General features: G+C 43.7%; 1 protein-coding gene across 4 annotated transcripts in view; it reads right to left on the bottom strand.

Moving 5' to 3' along the window:
- PCDH15 (protocadherin related 15) overlaps positions 1-26217 on the bottom strand; it is a 673791-nt gene that overhangs the window by 170722 nt on the left and 476852 nt on the right. For all 4 annotated transcript variants that reach the window (XM_027661020.1, XM_027661021.1, XM_027661019.1 and 1 more), the window contains 3 exons: positions 22834-22953; positions 17423-17533; positions 13879-14049 (listed from right to left, as the gene is read on the bottom strand). In XM_027661020.1, the coding sequence (XP_027516821.1) occupies positions 13879-14049; positions 17423-17533; positions 22834-22953 (402 nt within the window). The remainder of the gene's footprint in view (positions 1-13878; positions 14050-17422; positions 17534-22833; positions 22954-26217) is intronic.

Genomic DNA, 26217 nt, shown 5'->3' with positions numbered 1-26217 from the left:
GGATTCACCGAGGAGAGATTCCCATCAGAGCCTGCAAGGAATCCACTGCCAGAAGGGACAAAACCATTGTTAGAGTTTATTGCTGGAGTCAAACAGAGCAAAACATTTCCTACCCACGAGTCACACTGAAGACTAAGTTATTAGGGCAGACACAGAGATCAGGAAAGAATTAAAACAGAGACATGGAGCTGTTGGAGCAGCTCCAGAGGAGATGCCCAAGGGATGGAGCAGCTCTGGGAGCAGCAAAGGCTGAGGGAGCTGGGGCTGTTCAGCCTCCAGAGCAGAGCCTGAGAGGGGCCCTCAGCCATGTCTGGAGGGGCTGCAGGGAGGGGGCAGAGGATGGAGCAGGCTCTGCTCGGGGGGGCCCAGCAATGGCACAGGAGGAACGGGCAGGAACTGATGCCCAGGAAGTTCCAGCTGGACAGGAGGAAGAACTTGTTGGCTGGGCAGTGCCCCAGCCCTGAAGAGAGAGCAGAGAGGGGGTGGAGTGTCCTCCCTGGGGCTATTCCAGAGCTGTCTGGACACACTCCTGTGCCCTGTGCTCTGGGCTGGCCCTGCTGGAGCAGGGAGGTGGGACCAGATCCCTACTGTGGTCTCTTCCAGCCTGATCCATTCTGGGATCCTGCAATAGCACAATTAGTTCCCAGCACACATTTCACACCAGCATTTTACATCCTGAGAAGTATTATTTTTACAGGAAGCTGTAACTGTGGCCAGTGAACTTGAAACAAAGCCTAGAGACCTCCAACATTCACCATTCTCACAGCTCAGCTGATGAATTTGCTGATAAAGACAGCAGAACTCTCCTCCCTATGGCAAACAAGGGTGAGAAGCTTTTTTTCAGATGGAAAATATTAGGAAAGCCCCATGGTGACATCCAAAACCCAGGGAGCCCTACACTGTTAAACCAACAAAGTTCTTGATGAACTGATGAATCATTATGGTCAAACTGGTTCACCTCGTGCTTTCCTGAGGTTCCAATACAAGCTGTAAATGGGAAATGAGCTCAGCTCTACCTGTGCTGTGCAGAGCTGCCTACAACTATTGCCAACACATGGCAGTAAAACAGCAGCAAGAGCTGCAAAACCATTCCAACATCATTCTTGCTGCTGCTTCAGATGTTTTGCCAGTCCAACAAGGGCTGTGACAAAATTCTAACGAGCAGAAACCCATCACAGAGTATGTCAGCAAAACATGGAAAATATTTCAACAGAGTTATCCAACCACAAATGAAGGAAATCCAAAAAGAAAGAATCACACTAGAAAAGTATATCCAGCTGAAGAAACCACCAAAAGCTCGTCATTAGTCATGTCAAATCTCCTATTTGCAGGATCTCAACACTCTCCCTCTTTTCTTCCCTTCCTGCTGACAGCTACACGTGACTACAGGTCCCGCCTTTCATCAGGAGCAGACCCAAGGGACGCAGAGCAGAAATTCCTGGGCTGCTCTTTGAGGGCTGATGTGACACAAAGATGCCCAGGATCCAGGGTGAACGGGATCTTCTGACCCTTCTCTTTGCCACCACACAGAAACCTAAACTTTTGGGCTAAAGCTGAACACTGATATTTTGGAAGAAAACCCCAAGCACAGATTGAAAATATCTTTCAAAGAGAATAAATTCTCTGCAGAAAATTGTTTGATCAAGTTGTCACAGGAGTTGAAGAGGTTTGTACAACAAAAATCCCAGGCTTGGAAACTGCTCCCCAAAAAAGGGTAAAACAACACGTGGGAACCACATCTATGTTGCTCAGCCCTAGAGATTCACAGCAAATTCACCTAATTTGTACTTCTTAGAACCACAGAATTGTTTAGGATGAAAAAGACCTTTAAAATCATCCAGTTCCACCATCAACCAGCACCACCACCATGTTCACCACTCACTCATGTCCCCAAGTGTCACATCTACACGTTTTTTGAACACTTCCAGGGATGGGGACTCCACCACTCCCTTGTTTGTACACACACCTGTGGGATCATCAAGTGTTAAAATAATACTTCTTACCACCAAATGATGCTGCAGAGTCCAAGCAGACCCTGTCAAATGTCTCCGCTTGATATGAAAATGAGTAACACTGAGCAGCATCCCTGGGGATTAGTTCTGCTGTGGCACATTTGGCTGGAAGGACATTTTTGTCCCTGCCATTAATGAAACAGGAACAGCTCAGCCAGGGGAACAAAGGTACGAACAGCAGACAGTAAAACTGGTATTGGGAACTCACTGCTAAAAGTTGTTACGTTCAAACATATGTATATGCAGAAAGTAATAATAATGGGAGGTGATCATGGAATGGTTTGGCTTGGAAGGGACCTAAAAGCCCATCTCATTCCACCCTCTGCCATGGGCAGGGACACCTCCCACTAGCCCAGGTTGCTCCAGCCTGGCCTTGGACATTTCCAGGGTAGCCACAGCTTCTCTGGGCAACCTGTGTCAGGGCCTCACCACCCTCACAGGAAGGAAGGCTATTGCTTCCCCATATCCCATCTAACCCTGTCCTGCCCTCTGGCAGTGGGAAGCCATTCCCCCTTGTCCTGGCACTCCAGGTCCTTGGAAAAAGTCTCTCTCCATCATTCTTGCAGGCTCCCTTCAGGCCCTGGAAGGCCACAATTGGGTCACCCCAAAGCTTCTCCTCTCCAGGCTGAACAATCCCAGCTCTCCCAGCCTTTCCTCCCAGCAAAGCTGCTCCAGCCCTCTGATCCTCTTGGGGCCTCCTCTGGACTCTCTCCAGCAGCTCCATGTCCTTGCTGTGCTGTTCCCCCCAGGGCTGAGCTGCAAGCTTAAATTAAATCTAACTTTTCTCTTTCTACATTTTGCAGAAGTTCACCTTCATTTCCAGAAGCCACAGATAAATAGCACAGACAAAAGCAGGTCTCATTTATGCAGTTGGGATGTGGGGACTGACCCCTCATGTCTTCTCTGGGAGTACAAGAACTGTTTTAGGGACCAATGGGGAAAATTAAGGTATGAGATTGATTATTCAAAAGGCATCTACTTTCTGATTTCAGCACTGCCATTGTCAAACAGCTCGTAGCACCTTCTTTAGTTGTTCAATATAATCCATGGCTGCTGCATTCTTAGTTTGCTGTCGTGGCCAATGTTTATGTAGTTTATTTAAATGAAAACAGTAAAATTCAAATATCCTGACAGATTGGGTTGTTAACAGAGTAAGCTGTCAAAAACCACAATTCCTTTCATTTATTTGTAAAAACAAGCCACCTTTGAGGGGGGAAAAAAAAACGTTTTGAAAGAGCAGTAAGAGAGCATAATGAACCCGAGCACAGAGGAAACCAGACTATTTTTATCAATGATGTCTCTCAGGAACAACAGATCCTAAAAAGAATTGAATTTCATCAGGATCTGATCACAGTGCTTACTAAATTGCTTTTTCTGTATCTGACATGCTTTATAAGAAATGTCCCCAGCAGAGTTTCCGTGCTGGAGACTAAACGAAATGCATTATGCAATGGGCCTCCTGCCTGGGCACACGGAGCAATCTCCGGAGCAATTCAGGCACAAGGAGAATTCAATCCAGAGGCTCTGCTCCTTCCAAGGTGATGACTGTGATTAAAGCACAATCAACATTTCCTTTTTGATGGTTCTTTTTTTTTTCCGTCCAAACTACGAAGGCTGTTTCCTCGATTATCCTTCAAATTCTCGAGGGCAGGATTCTGATTATCCTGATTTCTGAGCTGCAGAGATGGAAAGCCTCAGACAAACACCTGCTTCTGCTTGACACAGACCCACGAAAAATGAGGAAATATTTAAAGTTCAGTGTAGCACTACCCTGGTGCCTTACAGAATTACTTTTATTTTCATTTCTAAGAGTAATTTCCTTGCAATAAAAAACGTCTATGAAATATTAACCCCATTTTGTTTCCTTTTAAAAGCATATTTCTCAAGAGGGATGATTCTCAATATTATATATCTATCTATACCTATATATAACATATTTCTTTTTTTAAGGAGAAGAGGTTGATGGCTGCTTTCTGCCTTCACAATGTATTACACTAGAAAAGGCACAAGAAGTTACAATCAAAGGTATGATTCCATAGTACCTCCCAGCTCGAGAAAAATTATGAATTATGAGAAAGATCCTTTGGGAAAATATAACCAGTACCACTGGTGGGACCTTTCTTGTGAAACTGTATGAAAGAGAATTCGTTTGAAATGAAAGAAAAGGTCAGAAAAAAGAGCTTTTGTCTCTTGACTGATTTGCTTTACACAGAGATTTTATCACCACGGTGTTGTTGGTTCCTTGTCTTATCTACACATTTAGAGTGTTCCTTCAGAGAACCTGGCTTTGGTGGAGCCATTTCCCCACCTGGAGGAACAAGCAAGGTCAAAAGTCTCAAAGCAGTGAAAATTTCAGAAGGCTGAAACAGGAGGTTAATACTTGGGGGTAACAAAACCCCACTGTGGCCACTGCATTTATGTTTTCTTTACTGATTTTCTTTTTATTTGGGTACTAAATGGGCACTTCTCTAGTTCAGGAGTGGGAATATCACCTGTAACCACTTCATTACTTTATTCAAACCTACCCATCAAACTTTTGTCATTAATGTTTGTCCCCCTGTCAGAGGGAGAATTTGAGGAAGAAGTTTTGTGACCAGAGCCAGCTAAAAATTCTGTCTCACCACTATTATAACCATTTTATGGCACTGCTTTAGTGGTAACATTAACAGTGGCATCAATGCCACTTTCAGATTGAAGGTTACAGGAAAGAAAAGATTTTTTAGGTGTATTTTGGGTGTATTTTCAACCAGTTTGGGCAGTTGTGCAGATATAATGTGTGTGCACGTGGACACACCCCCTGCAACGCTCACACCCTTCATCCATAAGCTCCTCCTCAACATCTTTTTAGGGTGTAGTGAAATTTTACATTTAAATGCTTTTCTTCCTAAATCCCAACACTCTCCCAGGACAAAAAGCAGGAATTATTTACCAGGCACACTCCTGCCTATCCAGCCATAAGAGCTGCTTGGAACCCAAGGACTGTTGCACTGCCTGGGGCATTGATGCAGAGCCAAATGCAGATTAACCACACGGCCTCGACTCAGGAGAGGGCGTTCCAGCTCACCCTGAAATTCCTTGTCCTCTGCTGGAAAGAGCCCTGGGATTTAAGGGAGGGTTTCTGCAGAAGCCTTGCCAAAAGCATGGAGCAGAGACAAAAACACAACTGTCCTGGTAATGGTGACTTTCAAACTGACAGAGTAGATTTAGTGGGATATTAGTGAAAAATCCTTCCCTGTGAGGGTGGGGAGGCCCTGGCACAGGTTGCCCAGAGAAGCTGTGGCTGCCCCTGGATCCCCAGAAGTGTCCAAGGCCAGGTTGGAGTAATCTGGGCTAGAGGAAGGTGTCCCTGCCCATGGCAGGGGGTGGGATGAGATGAGCTTTCAGGTTTCTTCCAACTCAAACCATTCCCTGACACTCTTGATGATTCCTCCTCCTTGTGCTCCATCGCTCAGCCCATGGCTGGAGGCAGGGAAACGCTCTTGGACACGGGACAACACACTCTCTCTGGCTTCTCCATGTTTTTGGTAGGGGTTCAGGGCACTGGGGAAAAACTGAGCTGCTGGTCTGGGCCAACGAGGCTCCTCTGGCTGCTCCCTCCCCGTGTGATCCCAATATGCACAGCACAGCTGGGAAGGCCCCTCAAGGACCTCGGGAATGAGATAACACAAAGGGGAACAAGGGCACATCTGAACCACAGACTGCAGTAGACTAAAGAGACTCCCAGATTAGCCTTTGGAGACCAGGGCAACCAAAAAATCCAAGTGGGGCAGCCCAAGGTGAGCTCTGAGCTGCCGGGCCCATGTTGCTGCCGAGAGCAGTGACACGAGGACCAGGCCTGGTGAGGAATTCTGTGCCAAACCAGATGTCCACAGGTGTGTGACACCACAGCATTGCTGAGGAGAAGGTGACAGCAAACCCTGCTGCCCTGCTCCTGCAAGAGGCCAGGACACTTCAGGGGGATCCCCGTGCCTCCAAGTGTTCTTCAACACTTCCACCCCAGAGCTGAAATTCCCTCTCCCATTACCTGCACATATTCCTCAATTAAAGGTTTTCAGATCACCACTGATTAATTGAAGAACTACTACTCTGCATTGTGAAAACAAGCTGAAAAGAGAAATAATTCTTCCTGACCCCTCATGATCAGCTCCAGTTTAACAGGATAACCCAGGCACTGAAATAATTATCTCTACAAGGATCAGGGATATGACAGGGATGAGAATTTTTCTGAAGTGAAATAGGCCAATAAAGCATCACTGCAAGAGTATTTTGTTTAAATGTCAACAATTTAAAACCTTCAGATGCTTCTCAGTGACATTTAAGGATCAAATAAATTGCTGCATATGCTTCCTCTCTGACAACAGCTCCACTTCACGCCGTGACAAACACGGCTCCACAGAAGGGAAAACAGGAGTGCACATTGGGAAAGTGGCTTTTTGTCATGGCAATTAGCCAAGACAGCAATTAAATCACACGAGTGGTTGGCTGTTCATTCAAGGTACAGACCCGACCTCAGGAACTCTTTCCCAGGAACTCTTCCCTCTCCTCAAGCTCCGGGTTTTGAGGAGAGAAAGGCTCAATCCCTTCAGACCTGACATCACAGACAGCAATCCAGTTTCAAATCCCAGGTTGTGGAATATCTCCCAGAAGTGAGGAATCACACTTCTCCTCTGTGCTTTTGTAAGGTGTGATCTCACACGTTATGCTAAAATCTTTGTTAGGAGGCAGGTGGGCCTTTTTCCTCTTCTTTTTAAAGCACTTTAAAATGGCAAGTGGAGAATGAGCAAAGAATGCAAGAGGATGAAACAGCCAGAGCTCTTCAGCCAACATTTGGGTGTTTGGCACTTTGTGCACTTCACTAATTCATTAATTCGATTTTTAGCCTTGGTTTTGCTGCACAGGGAGGTGGTTTATGTCAGTGAATCTGCCCCAGCACCCTGGAGATCCCCCTCCAACACTGGATGTGTTTGACTCAGTTATGTGGCTGATGTGCCAAAGTTTGAATCAAAGCAGATCATCTTCACTTCTGAAAGGAAATTACTTCTAAATTCAGTGCCACAGTTACTTCTTCCCAGCAAAAAAAGGACCCTTTTTCCTCTTAGCTTCTGACAAAGCCAGAAGAACTGGGTATTTTGCAACTTGTGTTCCCAGGGAGTTCCCAAGCATGAGGAGAAACATCGGGCAATTCATGGAACATTTCCACATTTGGAAAAAAAAAAAGAAAAAAACCTGTGCATGTGATAAAATCAATTAATTTTTACCAGTTTATTCCTCTCTTAATATTGATAATTAATCATATTTTAGATTAATTCTCCAAAATTTCACTTTGGAGCTTGATAAATACTCAGAAAATGTGCCTGTTCACACCGTCAGCCAAATATCCAGCCCAGACTGAGACTCTGTGAGCTCCCATAGTGCCAGCAGGGTGCACCCTAATGAACAAAAGGTATTTTTTGCACTTCAAATGTGATCTGCAACCATATTCTTCTTTTCCTAATTTCAATTTTTACCAACATCTGAATCTCACTTTTCAGGCCAGTTTGATCCTTTTTCCCTTAAAACCTCCACTTCTGCATTTTAAGAAAGATTAGTTCTATTACTTTTTTTTTTTTTTTTTTTTTTTTACCTAAAAACCACTCTATTTCTGAACCACAGTTGGGTTCAAATCACCAAGAGCAAAGTACCTTTCAGGCTATATTCCCTAATTCTGGATAGTTGCTGTAATTTTCCCAAGCAGTTCCGTTGATAACACCTGGTTCCTTAAACACTTTGGAAATTAAAATCATGGTTTTGTTTGCTTTTGAAGGGCTAAACATCCAACTTACCCTCTCCTCTATCTGAAATACATCTATATTTAAAGTCACAGGGTAATCTTAGACACTGAACAGCGACTGTCCTGCCTGATCAATATATCAGGGAAGTGTTTTCCTGGCTGCTAAGGGAGATTATGGAAAACAAGACTCAGGTTCATGCATTCACATATTAAAGTTACTGACAATTTTACTGATGGTTCTTTTTAATTAGTCACCTTGGTATCCTCCCAAATACATAAAATTTAATTACCTGTAACAACACATCTTTGTAATTTTAACCTTTTCATGTTTCGCTACTTTGCAGTGACATTTCCTTTAAAAAAAAAAAAGGCTCTTCCTATCAAGAGATTGCAAGTGGGAGACAGACAACCAATCATAAAAAGGGAAAAGAGAGGGAAAATCACAACAGCAGACTTAAAACACCTTTTATGGTTCCTCATCGTGCACTAGCAGATAATCAATAGCTTATCAAAGCTGTCCATTTTGACTTTGCTGAGTTATGAATTCAAAATCACTAATTCAGGTTACAAAACAGCCCAAGGTTGTAAATCTACTGTGAACTGTGCTTGTTTGACTTTGTCCATTACCTTGGATTTACCAGCAATCTGGTGGCCCCTGCAGGGCTGCAGTTAGAGTGGAAAGAAGGGGAAAAAAGCCAACAAAAAGTTTGTTTGGAAATTGTAAAAGGGGTGACTGCACCCACGAGAGGATTTTATCATTGCTTTCCACTGGCTTTCCCACTTCCAAAGCAATTCCAGGTTGCCTATCAGTTCATCTTGCATTTATGTTTAAATTTAATTAGAAAAATTGCTATCTGCCTCTTGCCTGTGCTGCAAATCACTTGGCCACAACTATTTGCCCTTTTCAATAAAACCCACCCCGGCGCTGCAGACGTGTCGTGGAAATCATCTGCAGTTCCCCTTCCCTAATCTGAGTCACCTAAATTGCTAATGAAAAATTAATACCTGACAAAATGGGTCAATTTGTTCATCTTTCAGTGGCAAAGGGACTATTCAAAGCCTCGCTCGTGAGGTTCTTTTCTAATTTACTGAACAAACAACCCGAGCATGTAGAGATACAGACAATTTATAAAGCTTTTCTATGGCTGTTTCTTGTGCTGTGGCTGAGGTGATATCATTGCCCTGTCCACCAAATAATTTTTGGCTGGGAATTACCCAGGAATTCACATTCATCTCACAGCCCAACAGCTGACAGCACGTATTATCTTGCACCAAACATTTTAGTCTAATTAACAGCTGAGCCGGACGACTCTGATTATTCAAAACATAAAAAGTCACTTCTTTCTTCACCACAATTATTTGTACAAAGAGAAACACGCAGTTCTCCTAATGATGAGAGCTCTGTTTTCTCTGGAAGCCAGACCTGAAACATTTAATTATGCCAGGGGACATAACTGTGCTCAATCATGGTCTAATTCCAGCATGAAGTGTAAATACCATCCCCTACAAGAGCATCAGCCCCAAAAATTGGACAGCACCTATTCAGCTGAGAAAGGAATAATTAGAAACAAATTAAATCCCAAATAATTTCCTGAAGCTTGGATGCAACAGCTCGTAAGATTCTACAGGCAGAGCAAGCCAAAGGTTGGCAAACCTCTTTTACTATGTTTGAATTTAAAAAATCCAAATCTTAGTGCAAATAAGGCAAAGAAAATAAAAGCAGATTGAGATTCAACTGCTCCAGAAACCAACAACTTCCTAAATTAACCATGAACATTTGCAGTTTTAAATGTACCACATCTAACCAAGAAAAAGAAAAGCTTTGGCAAGGAAAGCTGGCAGTCTGAGCTGAAATTTTGTTTTTCTGCAGTTTGACTGTCGTTAGGGGTAAATTCACTCCCATGGGTTTGACTTAAAGCAGTCAGGCTTAAAAGTCAGCAAGGAAAACCCCACTTACTCCGTGGGGTTTTACCCTTCATGCAGGTGAAAGAGGCATTTCTTATTTGTTGAAAGCTTTTATCAAAGCTGATTTAATCACACATACCCACTTCAACTCAGAGTAAAGTTTTAACAGGCCAAATTATGAAGACTGTGTGTTTCAGTGCCCCCAAAATCTTACTTGGCAGCTGTATGGGGAACTCAAGGTGAACTAGCAAGTGACTCACACACCTCAGGAAGGTATTTGTTGTTAGTTTGTGTGGTAGATCCCTGGATCAAATGTCTTCTCTGGGCAGGGAATAATGAAATAAATAAATTATATTATTTATTTATTTATTTTATTTCCCAGGAATAATGAAATAAATAAATTGATTAAAAAACCACCAGAGAAAACCCAGAACACGATGATGGACTTCACCCTCTGACTAATACCTGCCACTAGAACTAAGAGGGGGAGATGCTGTTTCTAGAAGTTTTAGACATCACTTGAGCTACTGCAAGTTTGATGTCAATGTGTCTCTGTGAGAAAACTTCCAGGAGGTTTTGTGTTTGGATGGAATTGGGATTTGTACAAGGAACTAACTGCAAGAGAATTCAGTTGGAAAGAATTGGTAAGTGCTTGTCATCTTCGAGGCCAGAGGAACCCAAAAACCAGCCCATCTTCTGAAAGGTTAATTAGCTCTTAATAATAAGCATAAAAGTGATTTGTACAAAGGTGATTAAACCTGGATACTTAGGAAGTGTCCTGTGTTCCCAACACCAGCCTCATCCAGCAGGATTACAAAACCACCTCCAAGAAATGCAGTTTTCTCCTCCTGAATCCAAACTGATGGAACCAGAGAGGTCCTTCTCTGTAATAAAAACCCGAGGGTTTCTAGGGGCAATTTCTGCTCTTCAGTGTCTTTTTTTACTCCCCTCAACTGCACTGTCCTTTGAGAACTTTTTAAGCTCTTTTTGGTTTAAGCCTTTCATCTCTCAGGGCCCTGCTCAGACCCTTCTCCGTGAGGGCAGCTGAGCCCATAGACCTGGGAAGGTCCCTGCTGACACAGCTCCTGAGGATTCTGAGGATAATCAGTACAAAACCAAACGTTTTCCATGTAGAAGGATCCATCAGCAGTGCAGGAACAAGCAACACCTCCCAGTGCAGCGAGGCTGAGTCCTGCCTGAGGACAAAGCCAGGCCCAAAGGTGTCCTGGAGTATAATAGTGGGAATTACCCCCTGGAACACGATACCAGAGCACAGCCTCACAAAACCAGGCCAGCAATCAATTAATCAAACCTCATCTATATTTTGCTGCTAACTGGCTTTTCTTCTTTGCATAATGATGGAAGATACCAAGTACAGAAAGGGAGGAAACCTTCCCAAAGCACGTGTGACAGGAACAGACTGAAGGGGAAGGAGGGAGGAGAAATTATCTTTCCAAGGCTGTGAGATATTCATGAGGTTCTACCTTGTAACTCCATTTGATATGGCTTCCATGTCCCCATAATAAATGCTAATTCATTCAAGTCTTCCTGATACAAAAGGAGGAAAAAATTAATTCCCAAATATAATTTAAATATAAAACTATGTCACGACAATAACAACAACAAAAAACCCCAATCAACAAACAACACAGCTTTTCTTGGAAACTTCCCTGCAGTCCTCTAAAGGAAATAATACATATGCAAAGCCTCTGACTTTATGAGGCAGAACTTCAAACAATGCTGTCTTAGAATGGGCTTTGTATCTTTTTTTGTAGGGTAATTTTGGCAATGATTATTAGAGGACTCAGAAGTCAGGAGATTTATTTCCTTTCCTGGTTTGGGAATTGGTAAAGTAGTTTTTCCTCCATCACTGGTTTCTTCCAGCTCAGCCCAAGACTATAAACAAAGCAGACACTGTATGGATTCTTCCTTGCCAGAGGATCCAGCTGCTCTGGGTCCAAGGGAAAGCAGCTTGGAATGGAAACACCTCAGTAAATTCATGGATAGATGCCAACTGCAGAGAAGGAATTGTGCAAGACTGAGCCAAAATATGACTCTTCCCACCTACACTAAATGCTTTCCTTCAGGGGTCAGCTGAGTAGACATCTTGCCCTGCAAAGCAGGACTTCTCTTTCAAGCTATTGCTTCTGAATAATTCATACTTCAACTTTGCTCTAGATTCATTAATATTCCTTCTCATGTTCATTTCAAAATTAAAAAGCAAATTAAAAAAGAAAAAAACAAAAAGATGATGTTAAACTAAAAACAGTCCTTTAGCCTATGGAGTAGGGTAATGGTAGCTATGTAGTAGCTTAATAGTAGGTTAATAAAGAATAAATATAACACATAAAAAGATAAAATAAAGGATAAATGTAATATAAGTGTTTCCTAGTTGAATCTTTTTAGGTACCATCCGTATCTTCTAAAGGAACTATCACTTAAAAGTCAAGTAGATGTTTGAGGTACCAAGGTATAAGTTCTTCCACTTTGGTTTATCAAAATTTCTGCACGTAGATAAATGGCAAAAAGTTCAGAGTTTATCAGCAGAACCAGGTTCTCGCTTCAGAGATCACATTTCTCACGGTGCAGTTCGATGCAAAAAAAAAAAGCCAGAAAGCAAACAAAAGAAGCTGAACTGAACCTGAACTGACTGCAGCTTAGGAAGGTAAATAAAAATATTTTGTAACTCAGCACCTACATCACAGGGCAGATTTTTCCAAGCTCTGGCAGACACTGTGTCTTCCAGTGGAGCACATGTGCCTGAGCAAGGACAGGAACGGGGACAGAGCTGCACTGCCCTCATCTGAGAGCACAGTGTCCCCAGAACTGTGTGGTTTGCACTACAACCAGATAAAAAAAGAGAAGGGAATGACCAAACACTAGTTATTAATGATTCCTGCCTCACCTGCCCCTGTACTGGGAACTGAAGCAGATCTGTGCAGGCAAGATGGGGTCATCCTGGTCATCCTGCATAATCTGGGTTGCTCTGGAACCCCTGTGAGGCCACTAAGCCCAAACCAAGTTAATGCAGAATTTAAAGAAGTAAAATCAACTTAAAGTAAAATGCAGTTATAAAGACTAATCAAGTGCCAAGGTGTGTGTGAAGGATGTGCAAACCAATGCACCAAGATTAAATATGGATCATCTCTCCCCTTCCCTTGACCCAGCTCAGGTATAACTGCAGCAGGACCCCTGGAGGCAGACAAAGCAAGACACCAAAATGTGTGGGAGGGGAAAAGACTAGGAGGCACAGGACAGCAAGACAGACAAGGCAGGGAACAGCAGGAACCTCCACACTTACAGCTTCAACCTCCCCTGTCTCCTGGCTGGAGGAAGCAGGACAGAGAGTGTGTCCTGCAACGAGCCAAGTCATGACCTGAATGTCCATGTTTAACATTATTTTACTGTCATCTTAATGTCCAAGTTAACCAGGGGGGGTAATACCTCGTGATTCAACTGGTTCTTCCTTTTTCTATTCTTAAACATATGAATCAAAGGTCATATATCAATTGAGAAATTCCTCTTTCTGTTGCCCCCCCAACAGAGATGCACATCTCCATCACACCTGGAGGGAAAGGGTTCCAGCACCATCTTGCACCAAGAAATGATCAAGTTCTCACCTCATTTGGTGATTCACTGTGCACACTGAGCATGGAATGAGCCTTACACTCACCTTTATCCCTGTTTATGGATATACCAACATACACACTTAGTAAAAGCACCTACATGAGATAAACCCCCACTGCTCTTCAGTGCCTCCTGATCAAAACCTGACCACAAAACCAAAAAATCTTCCCAGGGACGAGTGACTAATGCTTCCTCTTCTAAAAAAATATTCCTCCTAAGGTTTGTAACAACCCTGCATGGAATAACATGTCGAGTCCCCTCCCAGAAGTGCTTCTTTGGGATATTCTGAGAGTGAAACACAGACAGATCAGGAAAAGCAATTCCACAATTTACCAGATTTCAGTGAGACTCAGTCTATGCAGTGAGGGATTAGTTCGCCATTGGATCAAAGCTGGGATTTCACCACATGGATCTTACCCTGGTTTTCTTTTGCTTAACACACAAAAGGCAGCCTAAAGCACACAGGACCTTCTTGATCACAGTTCTTAATCGTGTCCACAGAAACAGAGGCCAGTTGCTTGCAAAACAAACACATCAAACTTGCCAAAACTCCAGAGGACTTACAGGATCAGTGAGTTCGGGCAGGCTGGCTTGGTAGGTGAGGGGTCTGCAGTCACGGGTGTTGTTCACCAGGACACAGGGGAGAAACATTGGTCCCAAATCGTCCCCATCCAGCACATCCACTGTCAGGGTGGTTGTACTTGTCCTTCTCTCATTCAGATTTTGGGCTCGGTCCTGTGGAGCAAATGGGGAGACTTTCTGAAGTCAGCACCTACTTAAAAGTTTGAAGCAAAGCGAAGGACAAAACACAGTTATCCACATTCCTGCTAAATTACAGGAACTTCAGCCTCAGAGGCTCGGGAATACAACTAGGAGGGAAAAGTTAAGAAATACTGCAAGACATCTGTCACTCAGAAATAACAGAGGTTGGGAAATCTGGAGTATGAAATCTATAAAAATGCAGCAAATTTGTAAAAGATAAAAAGCCCCTCGTGCCTTATTGATAATGTCAAATTATGGGGTTTTACCCAGCAGGCAGCTGAACCCCACAGCACCAGGGGGATGGGGGAGAGGAGCAGTAAACAAGGTAAAACTCATGGGTTGAGGTTAAAGACAATTTAATGGGACAGAAAAGGAAGGGGAAATAATAATACTGGTGATAAAAGAACACACAATTGATGCACAATCCAACTGCTCACCACCCACAGACAGATGCTCAGCTGCCCCCTCCCAGCCAAATGCCCCCCCTTTTATTGTTCAGCAGGATGTCACATGGTCTGGAATATCCCTTGGGCCAGCTGGGATCAGCTGTCCCAACTGCCCCCTCCCAGCTTCTTGTGCCCCCAGCTTCCTTGTTGAGGACTCCTTGACTTGAGTGAACACCTCCTGACCCATCCACGTGTCCCCAGCACTGCTCTCATCCTAAATTCACACCACAGTCCTGCATTAGGAAGAGAATTCACTCTGTCTCAGCTGAAAGCAGGACAATATCCATGCTTTGTTCTACACTGTCTACGTCATGCCCAGGTCCCACATTTCCTAATGCATCCCAATGAATACATCCCAATTAATCCCCACCACCTTTGCTGCCTTGTTTATACACACAGATATCATTCCTCACCCTCAGAGCATCCCACTGCAATGTCCCTTGATTTCATTGGCCCTTGACTCCAGCAATGAGTTCATTTAGTCCATGATTCTGAGGTTCATCTGTCATGGACTGTAATGCTCAATCCACTTCAATTTAAGAAAGATTTAGCACCTCTCTCCCTCTCCCCTCTCCCCAAAAAACCAGCCAGAGGACAGCTATGGGACTGACCCAAGATCAATTGTAAAAACTGTGGAAAGCTGATTTGTCCACAGAATGAGTTATAATGCTCATGATTTAAAAGGTTCAAGAACACTTCTGTCCACAATAAAGCAGATACAATGCTCCATCCCCCAAAAAAATCTCCACACTGCATGGTAGGTTCTCATCTCTGTTTATTTTTTTTTTATTCTTTAGGTACACAAGACACTACTGACTATTGCAACTTCTCTGCTGTCTCCTTTCTTTTCTTTCTAGATGACACAGAATAAAGCCTGAAAGTTCCTGAATTGTGGGAACCACCCACATTAATTTTACACACTAAACAAGGTGCACAGTAGCTAACAGCACCTCTTCTTTCTTCTTTTGTTATCACAGAGAGAGGACAGCATGATTAGCCATTATTTTTTTATTTTAATCAGTCAAAAGTATTTCTATTTTCATGGAAGGACTGTTGCTTTTTTTTACAGACTTAAGGAAATATGGGCCATTAGCTGAGTCTTGCCCTTCTATCCTAATATAACACTAACAGAAAAGAAAATAAAAGGAATTTTTAATTAATTTTTTCTGTATTTCTGCCATTTAATATGGCATAAATAATTAATAATTAATATCTGTATAAAAGGAATAGGTCATTTCTCTAAATAAGATGGGATACATATTTTGGAACTTCTTGGAACAGCTTCACATTTATAGTAAATATGGGAATTTCTGCATTCAGCTTTCTTCAAGGTCAGTGACAAAAAACAATTCCAGCCACAAGGAGCAGCCTTCCTCAGCTAAACTTTCCTTACATTCCCCCAGTATGTGCCTTTGAGTGATACTGGATCAAAGAAGGTCCAGAGGAATTAATTCCATGCAGTATCTTCGAGATGCAAGAACATGATACTGTGACCAGTGGAGTAGAAGTGTGATTGCACACCACAGACAACAGAGGGAATGAAATGCATCCTGTGGTGTTTTATAATCCCAGAATAGCCTGGGTTGGAAGGGGTCTTAAAGCTCAGCCATCCCCACCCCCTGCCATGGGCAGGGACACCTCCCACTAGCCCAGGTTGCTCCAACCTGGCCTTGGACACTTCCAGGGATCCAGGGGCAGCCACAGTTTCTCTGGGCAACCTGTGCCAGGGCCTCCCCACCCTCACAGGGAGGAATTCCTTCCCAATATCCCATCTAACCCTGCCCTCTGGCAGTGGGAAGCCATTCCCCCTTGTCCTGACACTCCAGGCTTTTGGAAAGAGTCCCTCTCCATGTTTCTTGTTGACTCCTTCAGGCCCTGGAAGGCCACAATTAGGTCACCCCAAAGCTTCTCCTCTCCAGGCTGAACAATCCCAACTCTCCCAGCCTTTCCTCCCAGCAGAGCTGCTCCAGCCCTCTGATCCTCTTGGAGCCTCCTCTGGACTGGCTCCAGCAGCTCCATGTCCTTGCTGTGCTGTTCCCAGGGCTGGAGCAGCTCTGCAGGGGGGTCTCACCTGAGCACGGCAGAAGCTCAGGAAGCACTGAGCCAGCCCCACAGCCTGTCTTCTGTTGGCAGAATGTTGAACATGCCACAAAATACGTAAGAAAACAGACTGTGAAATGTATCTGTGCTTCTGTATTGGGGAGATGACAGAACCCCAAACGTGAGGATTGAGGAGCGAGATATCTCCAGCTGCCTCATTTCCCTCGAACGAGGTCGTATCACAACAGGGTAAACAACAAAGGAGAAGTTTTCATTTACAGCTGTTATCAGAAGGACAACAAGGGAAAAAAGCTTCCACAGCCCTCAAGGGCACCAAAAAACTTCTCTGATGACAGATATCTGAGATATAGTTTAAACATCACTTTCCTTCTCCGTGTATTATCCACTGCCAGCCACTCTGGAAAAACCTCTCTGCACACTTGTGATATGACTTGAAGGAAAAATCACCTCTTTAGAGCAAAATGCATTTCAAACCTGAAGGATACAAGGAAATTGTATCCATTATACTCCTTTAAGCTCAAATTAGCATTGCCAGATTTGTTAGAAAATGAACACTTAGTGCCACCAGACTGCACTTTTCTGCATGGGCTGCACTGCAAATTTGCAACTTGCTCCTTGTGCCAAAAAGGTTGGCTTGTCACACACACTGAGCAGGCTTTTTTAACCAGTAATAATATGTCTGAGCTTTCAGCAGCCCAGATAAATCTTAAATTAGATCTTCAGCAGAAGAGGATTTATCAGACCTGATATTTCAGCAAGGCTTTGCCTTTGCTTGGAAAGGAAACTAAAAACCCACCTAAATCAGTGGCAGAAATGGCCTTTAAGAGATTTATACTCACATTTGCTTGAACAATGACAAAATAACGAGTCTTTTCTTCATAATTTAGTCTTTCCCGTAGAACTACTGCTCCGGACAAAGTGAGAGGAATATCAAAGGTCCTGTTGGAAGCCTGCAAAAGGGAAAACAATCTGATAAAGCTGAACATGCTTCACACTTGAAATGGGTTTTAGATGGGCTGCAATGGGATGATCCATTGGCTGCCATTCCAAGACTGCATCTGCTCTTCAGATCAGAGATTTCAAAGTTTTCTAAGTTTTCTCCCCACCAATTTATTCCATAAGAACCCCACAAGAAATAATCTGTACATAACAGAATTCTCTTGGATTCTTTACATATCCACTGCTACTTCCAACCACAAACTGAAGTCTGACTAATCTGCTTCTTTCCCATTTACCAGCCTGAATTTGCAGTGGTGTGTTCAGAAGAAATTATCAAGTATTGGAGATTGAGAAATCCACATTATTGTACTTATCTGCTCTTTATTCTGGCTTTCATAAGGGCAATGAAGTGGGAAACACACAGAGAGCACCAGGCACACACTCAGATGCCAGTTCATGCATATGTTCACACACCAGTAAATTCAGATTTCAGGGTAAATCAGGGTGCCAAAACAGGTGAAATCCAATTTGTCCTGTGGACTTGCTTACACAGACTCAGGTTACAAAGCTGGGGCACCAGTGGCAGCAGGGCACTGCAGGATACACAGGTTTCAGGCCTGAGATCCAGTTCCAATTCTATCAAATTAATCACATCAAAAAAATCTTTCTGTGTGCCCATTTACCATTAGGGCACATGCAACATTTAGGTATGTTGAACAGGCAGTAGCAATGCAATATTCCCAGTTCTCTGCACAGAAAGCAGGCAGAGGGACACGGTACCATTCTTTCAAGAGATCACACAAACAGGGCCTTACAGAGTCCAAACAGTTGCTAAAATTGCAGTTTGTTTTACAGCAGATAAGTGGGACTGCTGGTTAAATTCACCATGCTGCAGGTGTCTGTGGTGTGCAGGAAAACAGGATTGGGAAGTACCTCCCAGACTCTTCTAAATAACTGTTTGCTTATATCCGAGTTTGGGACTCATCTTGTGGGATAAAACATACACAGTTCCTACTGGGGTGAAGGAAATCAGTGATGCCATTTATACTGAGGCAAAGCAGAAACCATAGAATCATGGAATGGTTTGGGTTGGAAGGATCTGAAAGCTCACCTTGTTCCACCCCCTGCCACGGGCAGGGACACCTTCCACTAGCCCAGGTTGCTCCAAGCCCCGTCCAACCTGGCCTTGGACACTTCCAGGGCAGCCTGACTCTTATTCTTATGCAACATTTGACCTCTTCCCAAACTGCCTGTACCTGGAGTCTCCTTTTACTCCAACTCAGCACTGAAATGCAATCATTCAGGGGTGATTTGAAGCTGAGCTTCCAGCTCTAAGTTTGAAGGTACCACATCAGCTCAACCCCGATCGCTCTGCAAACACCATTTATTTCTTCTTCAACCCAAACTTTAATGAAGCTGTAAGAAAACTAAAAGCTGGATTGTGTGCAGGGAAGGGAACGGAGCTGGGGAAGGGGCTGGAGCAGCAGGAACAGCTGAGGGGGAGCTGGGGGGGCTCAGCCTGGAGAAAAGAAGGCTCAGGGGGGACCTTCTGGCTCTGCAAGTCCCTGACAGGAGGGGGGAGCCGGGGGGGTAGGGCTCTGCTCCCAGGGAACAAGGGCCAGGAGGAGAGGGAACGGCCTCCAGCTGTGCCAGGGGAGGTTTAGATGGGATATGAGGGATAATTCCTTCAATGAAAGGATGGGCAGGTACTGGAAGCTGAGGCTGAACCAGGCTGCCCAGGAGACTGGTGGAGTCCCCACCCCTGGAGGGCCTCACAGGATGTGTGGATGTGGCACTTGGGGACATGAGTTAGTGGTGACCTTGGCAGTGCTGAGGGAATGCTGGATTTAGTGATCTTGGAAATCTTTTCCCGCCGAAACAAATCAGTTGGATTTCCCTTTAATACAGAAATGAGCAGTCTGGAAGTCAGGAATATCAAGACATTTCTTTGTCAACTGCTCTCTCCAAGAGAATAAACCCGGTTCTCCTCTCATTTCAAAACAGAGACAACAAAATGCTTCTGCACAAGAGTCTCCATAACTTAAAACCCTTGTTGGCCCATAGTTTTGACCATGGGCCGGCAAATTATAAAATGGGTTAAGCCACCAGGAAAACACAAATCAAATTACTCCCCAGAGAGTAATGCAAAAGCATTATGCATATCCCCTAATTCCAGATTATCTCAAAACATTTAGAATCCTCATCAAACACAATACAACGGATCTCCATAAAATTAGCAAGTAGGGAGGGAGTCCAGAACTAGCTTTCAGGATACATTTGTAATAATAACCCTCAGGTATAAATAGAGCCCTCACTTTGCATCAGGAGACAGAATGTTTTTGGCAAGTGAAGTGACTTAATCCTTAGCTTGTAACAGCCAGGAGAAGTTTTATGGCATTCCTTTACGTGACAGCTAGAGCCCAGCCCTACAGCAAGTATGTCTGGCATTGATTTTTCTCCTTGGCTTTTATATATCTTCCCAATTAAAGACAAAAATTAATAAAGCTAAATTGAATTTCTAGAATAACACCTCTTGGTTTTATAGGTTGGTCTTTTTTTTTCCAAATGCCTGCACTAGTCTCCAGTGAAACTTATGGTGGTGGTGCTGGGTTGATGGTCCACAGAATTTCACAGAATATTTTAAGTTGGAAGAGACCCACAGGGGTCACTGAGCCCAAAGGACTTGATGATCTTAAAGGTCTTTTCCTCCCCTAACAAGTCCATGATTATGAGCTATAATCATCCTGCTTTTCTAAGGCAGGGAATGGTCTCATTGGTCTCAAACAACACCGTGGGCAACTTCATCCCACAACAAGCAGAGATGTTTTGCACTAAGCTGCATTTTGGAGCCTGGTTTTTCCCAGTTTAAGGAAGAAAAATCCACTTTCAGCACGTATCACACAGGAACTTTCTGGCAAGTTGACAGCAGAGATGAAGCAGCTCAGCACGATGATAAGTCATGCCTGTCTTGCACATGCTCCAAATGCAATGTTGTGCACATATCAACAGATGAAAGCAGCAGATTTATTTAATCTGGGATACAAAATAGTACAGCAAAGATGCAATAAAGCATCTTTATTTCAAGGAGATGCTTTCAGAATGATTTCCCAGGATGCCTTTGTTCAATGCAGTGCTAGGACTTAATAGTAACTTAAATACAAAGCAGTTCTTCTACTTCACTGTGGCTCAATACATCCTAATAGAAATACTTTTTAAAAATTGTTCTAATTGTTTTTTAGTACACAAACATAGTCAATGCATGCTAAAATGTTTCACTATTTTAAAACACTTTCAATTTTCAAAGTTATCATGGAAAAAGTATTTTCTCAGTGCAAACATCTTCATCACAGTCTTTACTGAAAGAGATTATTTGAGCTGGTTTTCTTTGGTATTGTAAGTTAAGGGTAATACAGAAGAGTGGAGAAGAACTCAAAGCTTGTCTGGGGATTTTCTTTGCAAATTTGAAACTACTTCTGCATTCCTTTCAATCCTCCCTGTCTTCTATTTACTTTTCAAATATTTGTGGTAGTGGAACAGCATTTATGGATTGGTTTTTAGTCATGTCAACATGTCCACACTTCTGTCATGCAAACAGTTAAAAGATGATGTTGACAGAACATTTTAGTGCTCACTATTTCCACAGAAAACTCTTCCCTTTCTTTATAAAATCTTACAGAATAAATACTTCAGTCATACATAACACCAGTACAAAGAACAGCTTACAGAGTGACATGGAGGACATCATGCACTACAAATTTTACTCCTTTAAGTAGAATCATAAAATGGTTTGGGTTGGAAGGGACCTTAAAGACCATCTAGTCCAACTCTCCTGCCATGGACAGGGCCACCAACTAGACCAGGCTGTCTCACTGCAGGAAGTGTCAGAACTTGAGAGACTCCTCAAGTCTGTGCAATCAATTGAATCTCTGAAAATGGCTGCAAACTTTTAAACCCCAAAAGAATTCCAAATATACACAACATATAAAACCAGAAAATTCCCCATCTCCCAAAAACCTAACATCCCAATTCTACCTTTGGACAAAAGACACTGCCTCTTTCCCAGTTCTTCCCAGACAAGATTATGGCTTAAAGATGCTGCAAAGTTTTCCAAGGAACCACCTCTGTCCTCCAAACATGCAGATATAATAAGTAAATATTGCACCTCAGCATGTCAGTATGCAAAGATCAACAACCACCCCAGCGAAAAGTAAAAAAGAAGGGTCTCCCATCATTAGTTCTCAGTGAATTATTCCCTGATACTGTCACTGTTCCACACAGTTCTACCTCCCACAAAGTATAAGCAACAACTGCAATTGCAGGTATTTCAATTTGTGTTGAATTCAGTGGGAACAGGACTGAAGCCTTTATGGGTGCACAGCTTTGATGGTGCCAGCTGAATCCCAAGCTGTGTGCCTGCGTTTCTAACCCAACTGGAAACCAGATTGCTCTTTTCCCACAAAACCATTTCTGCTCCAATTCCCCTTCAGGAAAAGCAGGGAATTTGAGGGAGAGGTTACCAAATCTATGCACTCTATTTCACCCCCACGTACACACTTGAACATCTGTGCCCTGACTAAAAAAACAGGTTAGGCTGCTGAACAAACTCCCCCACCAGCTGATCCACCACAACTGCGCTCACAGCCCAGGGTTTGCAAAGGAGCATTGCTAAAATTACTTCAAATTTGCTACAAAGATGCATTTGGACACTTCACAGAAATCACTCATGTTCAAGACCTTGTTCTAATGGAGAAATTCCCCCATCTAACTCTAAAGAGAATTTGTTTTAGTACCTTTAAACTGTTTGCTCTAAAATCATGTGTTTGCAATGATAAGGATCACTAGAGTTTCATTTTAATAATATATAACCCTTTTTAAAAAAAACACAACAACCAGTGATCTTTAAATATAAATGACTTTGTGAGGAAAGTCAGAAGGTCTCTTTTGAGAGTAATTTAGCCATGCCTATGAATATCTTAGCTGTGAATCTATCAGGTGTAGATGTGGAGGAGTGAATCCAGCTACCTGAAAATAATGCCTCCAAAGCCAAGGTGAAGTGTGTGAACAACACTGGAGCAGGCAGGGGGTTATTAATCACAGAATCCCAGAATGGTTTGGGTTGGAAGGGACCTGTAAGAACACCCAGTTCCACCCCCTGCCATGGGCAGGGACACCTTCCACTGGCCCAGGTTGCTCCAAGGCCCATCCAACCTGGCCTTGTACTCTTCCAGGGATGGGGCAGCCACAGCTTCTTTATTTATATATATATATATATATATAAATATACACACAGCTGGAGAAAAAATGGATTTACCTTGTCATTAGGATTGTACTGGATGACATATTCTATCTGGCCATTGGGACCATCATCAATGTCAGTAGCACCATTGTTTCCAGAAAATCCTGTGAAGATGGTGGTTCCAACTGGAGTTAACTGCAACAACAGTGACACACAGACACCCATTAAAACCTTAAAGTATACAACAAAAAATTAAACAACGCTTTGAAGTCTCTTTTTTATTATTGTTTTATTTCCCCCCCTAGCTCTGGGCTATAATGCATCAAGACAGAACCTCATTTATTTTCAAAAAAAAAAAAAAAAAAAGATGATGAGAAAAAAAATCTTAAAACTGAAAGAACTCATGAAATAAATATAGATTAAACCCAGTAAAAGCTGCTTTTTCAGACTCAGGAAGGAAAACAAAGCTGAGCTGCAAATGTAAACAGAACTTATTTGACAGTGTCTTCATGGCAACATGAACGGTGCCAGCTTAATATTGTTACATGCAAACACAGACACCCAGAGAGCTTTATGGTTTTAAACACAAGAATGATGCTGTTGCTCCAATATTGTGTTGGCAGCAACTGAATACCCATTAAATTATATTCTGAAAAAGAATCAATTTATAATTATCCTCGCACAGATAAATAGCATGAAATCAAGACCCATTGAGACCAAGGACAGAAGATTTCTTTGGAGTCATCGTTTCTGAATTTTAATATTCAGGAAACTTTGTGAGTAATCAACCTGAAAGAGAAAAACAAATGAACAAACAGTTCTGGATCCAACACAGCCCCTGCTTCCCGCTGCTCTCATCGCCCCCAAATTTGTGGCCCTGAAATTCAGAGTCCCATTGGCCCCTCTTCTTTTTTCTCAATTCTATAAGAAGTTTTTGCACATATTTAAGCCTATACTGACTAAAAAGGATTGAAATGCTGTAAAAAGAGAAGGTGGCAAAGGACAGTCAGTCAAATGTTTGCTGCAGATCTGGATGTTATTTCACATTCATATTTTGTAGTTCACACCACACAGCAAATAATTAACTCTCCATTTCCTCTTACAGTCATAGTTCCTGTTTTATTTATAAAGCTGCTAATTAGGTGTGCAATGGTTGACAGAGTTCCCTGAGAAACGTTTTCAGGGCTGAGAATACTGAATCTTTGAAATAAAAAACATCAATTCAAAGCCTTTTTGTTGTGAAACAGGTAGGGTTTAATTTACAATACTTATACTATCCACACTTAGGCCACAATAACTATGTATGTTTATGTTTTGCTGCAACATTGACTTACTTGCTCCTGGGACAGGCAGTAGAAGTGTCACATGTGGGTTGTACCCTCATACCTACTAAAGGGTTAGGATTAGGATGTGCAGGGGGGAAGGGGCTTTCTCATGTTTTTGGAAGGGGATAGAAAACCAAAGCAAACCCAAAAACCAGCTTGGAAAATTTCCAGGATGGTTTGCAGGGGTTTTTTTTCCCCACCCAGGCCACCTCTCACCCCTCTTTCAGCATCCACGCTTCAAAACTTATTTCATGCTTCAAAACCCACTTCCAATCATTTGGGAGAGGCCCCTCCCGTTCAAAGCCACACAATATTTTTACACTGGGATCTCAGCATTACAATGTTTTCCCATTAGCCAGCAACATCACTTCTTCCTGTTGCATTGGCCACTTGCCAGCCACGCCAATTTGACCCCGAATTTGTGAGGGATTTCTGACAGGCTGCTGGCAGTTTATTACTGGAACAGCAAGGAGGAACTCAGGTCACCTAATAAAATGTGACTGTTCAGCCAAGGATGGTTCACGTTGGATATCAGGAAAAATTCAGCAGCTCAGGGGAGGAAAATCCAGCGTGCTTGAGGGCAGAGACAGGGAGAGCACAGAGCCATGGCCCACACAGGTAGGAGAGATGAGCCTTGGAAGACATTAAGTTGATGTACCAACAATTAAAAACACACTGGGATGGGGACAAGGGAAGACAGAACAGCACCTTCCCCTCTATCCCACCCCTCTGCCCAGGTTCAACATCACTCCTGAACTCCCAGCTCCTCCCTCCTTGCTGCCACACAGCATTTTCCCCTCTCAACACCGTTTTCCTGAGGGCTGGGCCAGGCCCTGGGCTGGCCCATGGATCACCCAGGGCAGTCCCACCATCCTCACAGAGACCCCTCAGCCCCTGGGCACTGACACCCTGAACAGCTCCAAAGAAAAGGGCTTAACCCATTCATCTCTGGGTAATTAACAGTCTCATTAGGGGAAGGAGCCAGGCACTGCTGGCTCCTCAAGGGGTGGCATACGATGGGAATCTCCCACGGTTCTGGGGTCCAAACATGGAAAAGCCTTGGTGCTCCTGGGTGGAGCTGAGAGGAGCAGCTCTGTAGACATTAGACATGGGGAATTACAGAATGGTTTGGGTTAGAAGGGATATAAAGCTCATCTAGTTCCACCCCCTGCCATGGGCAGGGACACCTCCCACTAGCCCAGGTTGCTCCAAGCCCCGTCCAACCTGGCCTTGGACACTTCCAGGGATCCAGGGGCAGCCACAGCTTCTCTGGGCAACCTGTGCCAGGGCCTCCCCACCCTCACAGGGAAGGATTCCTTCCCAATATCCCATCTATCCCTCTGGCAGTGGGAAGCCATTCCCCCTTGTCCTGTCCCTCTAGGCCCTTCTCCAAAATCCCTCTCCAGCTCTCCTGGAGCTCCTTTAGGCCCTGGGAGGGGCTCTCAGGTCTCCCTGGATCCTTCTCTTCTCCAGGTGAACCCCCCCAGCTCTCCCAGCCTGGCTCCAGAGCAGAGGGGCTCCAGCCCTTGGAGCAGCTCCGTGGCCTCCTCTGGACTCGCTCCAGCAGCTCCACATCCTTCCTGTGCTGAGCACCCCAGAGATGGACACTGTACTCCTGGTGGGGTCTCATATTTTTCCAAACAATATGATACTAAAATACAGTAAATATTAAAATATTTTAAAAATCCTGCCCCATCCAACCAGCCCAGGAGCTGACAGAAACTCCCAGGGGGTTTCTGCTGCTCCCACCAGCTGTGACACCATGCCCTGCAAAAGGAGGGGGCAGAGCTCCAGCCAGCATTCCAAAGGACCAGACCACTCCAAGCGGGAACCTCCCAGCTGCCAAGAGGCTGAGGAAGGGCTGGGCCTGCCCAAGTGCTCCCAGCTGAAGGGTCAGGAGCTGTGGTGCTCTCCAGAAGCATGGAAAGGTTTGGAAAAGCAAGAGTTATTTGCTGTCTCCCTCAGAGCAGCTGTATCAGGGCTCTGACAGGGTGCAGATAAAGGATGGCCAACATAAAAAAGCTCCAGCACTGTAAAGCACATTATTAAGTGATAACAAAGGAGACAGTTGTAAAAATGAACTATCAGTAAACACCAGAATTACAATTGCACGCTCCAACAGTAAAAGTCAAAA

The sequence above is a fragment of the Corapipo altera genome, unplaced genomic scaffold (assembly GCF_003945725.1).
Source record: "Corapipo altera isolate COAL_440 unplaced genomic scaffold, ASM394572v1 133, whole genome shotgun sequence".
Taxonomy (NCBI): Eukaryota; Metazoa; Chordata; class Aves; order Passeriformes; family Pipridae; genus Corapipo; species Corapipo altera.
Note: the sequence above shows the minus strand (reverse complement) of the source record. Positions and strands in the feature narration are given on the sequence as shown.